Below are 7,638 nucleotides of genomic sequence, written 5' to 3' on the forward strand. Positions count from 1 at the left end.
TTGAGAATTTAAAGGGAGATTGGTTGAAATTTTCTTTAGAAAACTGGGATTAAAACTTGGGTTTTTGAAAAAGCATTTCATCTCATACTCATGCATTATGTTCTTCAATTTTAATGCTTTGAGGAGTGTGCCCAAAATGTGTTTAACCTTTTTCAAAATTGTGTTTTTTCTCAAAAACATTTGTGAGCCTCTGCCTATTTTGATCGATCCATTATGTTTTTCGATCGTTCGAAAATGTGCTTAAATGTTTTTAAAAGTCTCGGATTAATCCGATCGATCGAATGTATTTTTCGATCGATCGAATATCGTGAATCAAGTTTTTTAAAATACTGTTCTTGACTTTTTTAAGTCACTTTTTCAAAACTTTTCAAACATTTTTCTCTCTCTCCGACTCGGCAAGGCTAAAGGTTCAATTTTTTGTCATTTTCTTCCGGATTTTTTGCAAGGTTTTTGTCTCCAAGGGCCGGTATGTCTATTTTACCCCTTCTTTTTCTTTTATTTTCTCATTTCATGCATTTTAATTTGGGAATTTCGGACTATGCATAATTTGGGATTTTTATTGAATCAAGCCTTATTTTGTGAAATTGATCAATGGGTTTTGTTGCTATATGAATATATTCATGATCTATGATGGTTAATTTGATCAATTTGGAATTTTGTAAAAAATTGAAAATTCTAGGGTTTGAAATTGATCCAATTTTGGGATTTTGTTCAGTTGGGTTCAATTGATCAAATTGGCTTGTTGTTTTGATAAAATTGGTCATTCTAATCTGTTTTCAACACTGTGTGATGATCAATTTATCAAATTTGTTTCAAAAAATTCTAGTGGTTTTTCAAATTTTTAGGGTTTTTGTTAGAAGCTCTATACTCAAGTCAATTTTGTATAATTGAACTTAATTTGAACTTTGTTTCTTGCATTAGTACATGCATCATGTCATTATATTTGTTCATGCATCATATAGATTTTTTATTCTATATTTTTTTTATGCCAACTTGCAATCTGTCCTTGTTTTTGTTGATTTTGTTCTTTTAGTTTTCTCCTGTGTCTTTGTCCTTTCCTTAGCATCATGCCTAGAAAGACTAGAGCTCATAGGTCTGTCCACTCACATTCTCCTTCCTCACCTTTTTTTCACAGTGAGAAGTTTCCGAGTGAGAAAAACCAAGAGATTTTTGAGAAGTTGAACCTTAAAAGAAAGATATGGGCTGAGCATTCTGTTTTGTTAGATGAGTTTGATCCTGCCATTAGGGCAAACTTTGAGCGTTGGGGCTGGTTACCTTTGCTGGATGTTTCTGATCCTCCTCCTCTAGCTACTTTGATTAGAGGGTTCTTTTCGAACATCTCTATCAGCGTCTATGATTCCAACACTTTAGTAAATAGTTGGATATGAGGCGTAGAGTACACCATTACTCCTTCTGTAGTGGTTGATGCTCTAGGGGTACCTGTGGTCCAGCACCCTGTCTGTCCTTATGATGAGTCTCCTTTGTTGAGTGATGTCATGTCTTACATCACTGGGTCTTCTATTCAATGGGGTTCTGATCCTAGGATCACCATTGCTGAGCTATCTGAGTTGCATTATCTTTTCTTTAGGATAGCCTGTCATTCTATCTAGCCCATTTCTCATCTTCACACCATTCCGCTCAAGCGGTGTGTGTTTTTGTACACTCTTGTTACTGATACTCCTATTAGTTTTCCTCATTTGTTTCTTCGTTCTTTGAACGATGTTTATAGGAGTTTATCTTCTTCTCATGCCCTTGTCCATCCTATTTTCATTCATAGGATTTTGCTTTATCTTGATCTTAGTGGTTTCCCTTCCTCTGAGCTCGTTCATGTTATTGCTACCATAGGTGTGTCTTTTCTTAGACAGAGGGCTGCTCATCTTCAAGCTGGCTTTAAACACCCAAGGTCTAAGCCTTCTGGTAGCGCACCTCCTCATTTTTCTTTTACAAGTCCTGCTAGTGAGGATGTTCCTGATCCTGATGATGATGCTGCTGCTACTGATGTTCCTCCACCTCCTTCAGATGACTTTGATATTCGTCATACTTTGGAGACTGTCATGACCATTCAAGCGACTCATAGTCAGATTTTGGTGGACTTGCTTGACGAGATTCGTGCCTTGTGAACCGACTTAGCACATCTGCGTTCACCCTCACCACCTCCTTTTGATGATGGCATGTAATTGTCCTTTGGCATTCCGTCACAAAAAGGGGGAGTAGTTTTGACACTGTAGAAGAGGATTTTTAAGAGTTAGAGGGTGTTTTTATTTTTATTTTTTTTGTTGTTCTGTGGAGCTAGTGGAGACATTAGATTGTATTTAGGTGTTTCACTTTGTATATCATTTTTGGGGCTATTCATGTTAAGGGGAGTTACATTGTTTTTGATATACATGATTCTTGTTTCTTGTGATTCACTACTTATTGATTTATATTTGTGAGTTATTCATTGATATATGTCTTTATTATGTGTTGTGTGAAACACCTGTTGTTTTACTGTTTTCTATCACACATGCATTTATGAGTTTGTTGAGTGTTTCAGGAATATACAAGTTGATTCAATTAAGCTGCTGTCTACACTTGCAACTGATGGATAGTTGTTAGTATTGAATTTGAGTTTATGAGCTTTATTTTTGTAAAGGGCTTTTATTTGTAAACTTTGAAATTTTAATTTGTGTTTTGTCACGGATTGCCAAATGGAGAGTTTGTTATGTTCTAAATACTTAGGATTTAATGTATTTAGAACTTTAATGTGTAATGTTGGCAAACCATGATCAAAACAATATGTTTAGTCTTGTTTAGGCTTGCTCAAAGTTATATATTTTATGTAAAGTTGGAATCAAGAGGCTCCAGATGCATTGGTGCATTTCGGCCTGGCTCGATCGATCGAAAGTTAGACTTAATCGATCGAATCTCGAGAAAAATGTTTTTCTGCAGAATTTTCCAACTCAGCCCTACCTCATTAAACGTTTTGGGTTTTCTATTTTTTACCCTAGGTATAAAAAGCAAAACCCTAACCACGTTTTTGAGAGTTGCTCTGGGTGTATTGTTGCTCATACTTTGCGGTTTATGTGAATCTCCTGTGAGATCGTTGAGGAGTTTTCCTTCACATAAACTTAGGATTTTCAAGGTATGGATTACTTCAATATATTGATGATCAACTCGGTTGCTGCCATTGAAGCTTAAAGAATAACAAGCGTGAGTGCTTGTATCTGGTGGAGAATCTAAGAAAGAAGGAGTCTGTGGATTCGGAGCTTGCACGTGGTTGTGTTAGTAAGTTCTACTGGTGGGTAGCATTAGGAAGTCAAGCGGGGAACTTGTAAGTCCTTTTGTATGAACTTCGATTCTTTCACATAGTGGATTCAAGTTTACCTTGAGGATAGCTAGGTCAAATCCTCCCTAGGTTTTTACCGTGTGGTTTCCTAAGTCATTATATCTTGTGTTATTTATTTTTTCCGCTTCTTTATATTCTTGATATGATTGTTTGATTGTGATAACTTAGATTTGCATAATTTGACTAAGTTAATCACTTGGCTAATTAACTAAGTTAATCTGGTTGGTTTAAGGGGTCTAAAACCGTTCACATTCTTTTGGCAATCGAATTCCTTCCCTATAAATGGACAGTCCCTTGATTTGTAGTGAGGATAAGAGTGGTCATAAACCCATTTCCCTTGGAACAAATCACAGCCTTTCTTTCCATGTTTGCTTAAACCATATATATTCTTTGCATGAACTTGGTGTAGAAGTAAGAGTACAAGACTTGCAACAGTAATAGAGAAAACACCCATATTGTGAGTGTGTAGTTTCTATAAAGAGAGAGAGAGAGAGAGAGAGAGAGAGAGAGAGAGAGAGATAGAGAGTTACTATGATTTCAAAGTTGGAACATGTACATATATACCTTAAATTTGTTGACTTCTTTTCTTTGTCAAGTTCTCTTTAAAGCTTGTTTATAACTACTAAAAAAGTTCTTTAAGTGGTTTTATGAAGGGGGTTAAATATTTCCAGTGCTTATTTTTATTTATATTTCTTGCACTAATTATTAAATTTAAGAAATGCAATTCATGAAAACCATTAAGATTATCAGTTGAAACACCTTTAGTATTTGTTTCTAAATTTCAGCAAAACGGCTCTCTTACTTCTATTAATCTTTATTGCAACAGTCTTCCACAACTTTTCTTTCTTGGAGTAAAATAAGGAGATAAGGTGGGTTAAGCAGATTAAATGAAGCATGACTATTTATTTATTTTTTTTCTTTCTTATCAATCCTGTAAACATATTCTTTTCATGATATTTTCAGATATCTTTGTATTTTATTATTTCAACTGTTTGTCATATGTCAAAAAATTTTATTTTGATGTCTCTCTTTCGGGATCCAGGTCTTGATGGGCTTTTTTAGGTGAAGCACGAGCACCACTAAGGCATTGAGTTCATAGCTACCAAGTAGTCTTTATTTAATAATTTGTTTTTATTTATAGAAAAGAAAAAGAAAAAGAAGTTCTTGGACTATTAAATTGGCTTTGTGACTTCCTAGTAGGTAAATCTTCTGTACATAATATCATGGTGGAAATTCACAAAATTTTAAAATTAGCCTAGCATCTCATATATGAACCATTAAAAAAGATCAAATTGAAAATTATGGTGGGCTCATAATGCAGTGGTATTATTTTTTTTTAAAACTGGAACCAAACTTTCAATTAAATCAAAGAGGCATCAATGTTTACATACTCAATAGCAACTGATGGAACCTCTTCCATCCAAAATAAATCAACGTTAACATTTTGTGCATTTCTAGCAAGCACATGTGCCACCCTATTACCATTTCTTTTAGTGCAACTCACAGAAGCCCACTCCATAGCTCCTAGCAGATGCCTGATGTCGCTAACCACATGCCCAATAGCTGACTGGATGTCTGAGCCTAAAGCAATACATCTTGTAGCTTTAACATTGTCACCTTCCACTATAAGCACCGTGAAACCAGCATCAATGGCGAATTCCAGTGCCTTGCGACATGCGAGTAGTTCAGCCACTTCACTTCCTTGGATAGCCAGACCCTTAACTGTCATCACAGCCATAACTTCTCCAGTAGTGTTTCTGATCACAGCACCAAACTCAGAACTAGCAGAATTTTCGAACACTGCAACATCATAATTAAGCTTGTACACAGCCTGTGGTGGGGGTATCCAACACATTCCATCATTTTGCACTACCTACCGAGTCGCACCCACTACCACATCCGCTTGTAAGTTTACCTATGACTGCTGGAACTCCTCAAGCAACTCCGCTACACGTCTGTTCAAACAGCCTAGTTCCAGCAACTTGCCTCCGTACACTACTTTGTTCCGCTGGTTCCAAATCAGCCATGCCTGTACTAAAAACATCTCCACCTCTGTTTTGTTAAGCCGTTCCAACAGATACTCCAATAGAGCTACAAAATCAAGCTGGCCCGTCCCACATTTTTGCAGAGCCTTTACACTACCATGCCAAATATCCTGCGCTACTATGCATTCCCATAACACATGAATAGTTGATTCTTGGGCTAAGCCACATAACGGACATAATTCATCCATCAAAATCCGTTTCTTCTTGAGGTTCCTCCTAGTTGGAAGAATATCATGGCACGCCCTCCACCCAAACACCTTTATCTTGTTGGGGATTCGAAGTTTCCATAAAGCCGCCCACACCCTACTACCTCCACTACCCGATGATGATTCAGCCCAATCCTCCTTCTTCAATAGAGCTCTTGCAACCTTATAAGCCAACTTCACTGTAAAGATGCCATCCTTATTATACCTCCAATAAATAGAGTCAGAGACTTGCCTCCGACTTAGTGGTATCTCACATATAGCTTCCCCTTCTTCCCGATTGAATTAAGCCATAATAAAGTCTCATCGCCATACGTAGAGGTCTTGGTTAATCAAACTTGACACCCATATTTCCTCTTCATCCTCCTTTACTGACAAAAAAGGCTTATTTGTGGGGTACTCTAGAATCCACCTATCTCGATATACATTAATAGAACGTCTATCACCAACTCGCCAACAATGTCCCAATCTTAAGATAGGTAATCCCGCCATTAAACTCCTCCACACAAATTAACAATTAGGTGACTCTGTAGCCTGAAGCACTGAAGTTCTAGGGAAGTACCTTGCTTTAAAGCATTGATAGAGAAGAGAATTTGTATCTTTTAATAGCCTCCACCCTTGCTTGGCCAACATACCTAAATTAAAAGCTTTAATATCCTGCAATCCCATTCCACCATCCTTTTTTGACAATGTCAGTTTATCCCAACTCTTCCAATGAATTTTTATTTCATTCCCAACTTGGCCCCACCAAAACCTAGCACATAAACCATCCTACTCCTCACATAATTTCAAAGGGAGATGAAAAACACTCATTGTATACGTTGGAATAGCCTAAGCAACCGCCTTGATGGGAACTTCTTTCCTTGCTCTAGAAAGCATCATCCCCTTCCACCCCTGTAGTTTTTTCCACACCCTATCTTTAATAAAGGAGAAAGTATGGTATTTTGACCTTCCAACTAAAGTAAGCAAACCCAAATATGATTCGAACCGAGATACTTCCTTCACTCCAAGAATCCCCAAAGCCTCCCGCTTTTGACTAATAGTATTGTTATTATTGAAATACACTGAAGACTTTTCCAAATTTATGCATTGTCCAGAGGCTTTAGCATAAACTTGAAGGATCTCAACAATAGTATTAATCTCCGCTGATGAAACCCTGCTAAAAATCAAAGAATCATCTGCAAAGAAAAGATTAGTAATCTTTGGTGCATTTCTACAAATAGACACCCCATGTAAGGTCCCTTCTATCTCTGCTCTGTCCAATAGGGAAGTAAATCCTTCAATGCATAATAGAAATAAATATGGTGAAAGGGAATCACCCTGACGAATTCCCCTAGAAGGCAGAACATTACCAAACAGTCTCCCATTCACAAGCACAGAGAATGAAGTCGTTGTGACACAACTCATCACCCTTTCTATCCATGTGTTCAAGAAAACCCAACCGCTGCATAACCCCCTGAAGAAAATGCCACTCCACCCTATCATATGCTTTACTAACATCAAGTTTCAATGCCATATACCCTTTCTTTCCTTTCTTCCTGCAGTGCATAGTGTGTAGTGTTTCATAAGCTAGCAACACATTATCAGTAATAAGGCGTCTAGGAACAAACACACTCTGAGTGAGAGATATGATATTAGGTAACACCCGCTTCAATCTATTGGCTAATACTTTAGAAATTATTTTGTAAATCACATTACACAGACTTATGGGCCTAAAGTCAGACATTTTCTCTGGGTTCTTCACTTTAGGAATCAGCACAATGTAAGTATGATTAATATTAGGTGACATATGACCATTATTCAGAAAATCCAACACAACATCAACTACAGTATCACCCACAACATGCCAAAATCTTTGGTACAATAAAGCATTCATACCATCAAGTCCAGGTGCCTTTGTTGGTCCCATTTGGAACAACGCCATTTTAACTTCTTCAGCATTAAACTCACTGGACAAGGTATCATGCATCTCCGGTGTCACCTTCCTTAGGACTGCATTGAGACATTCTTCCATCTGATCACAATTACCTGCACAAAACAAATTGTCAAAGTAACCAGTAGCCAT

General features: G+C 37.1%; 1 protein-coding gene across 1 annotated transcript; it reads right to left on the minus strand.

Annotated features, from left to right (window-relative positions):
* Window positions 1–4,685: 4,685 nt before the first annotated feature.
* On the minus strand, window positions 4,686–5,180 carry LOC111999672 (uncharacterized). The gene has a single exon (XM_024031805.2). It carries the CDS (start codon window positions 5,178–5,180, stop codon window positions 4,686–4,688), a length of 495 nt encoding a protein of 164 aa, XP_023887573.2.
* Window positions 5,181–7,638: the final 2,458 nt, after the last annotated feature.

This window comes from Quercus suber, unplaced genomic scaffold (assembly GCF_002906115.3).
Source record: "Quercus suber isolate HL8 unplaced genomic scaffold, Cork oak 2.0 scaffold_535, whole genome shotgun sequence".
Classification (NCBI taxonomy): Eukaryota; Viridiplantae; Streptophyta; class Magnoliopsida; order Fagales; family Fagaceae; genus Quercus; species Quercus suber.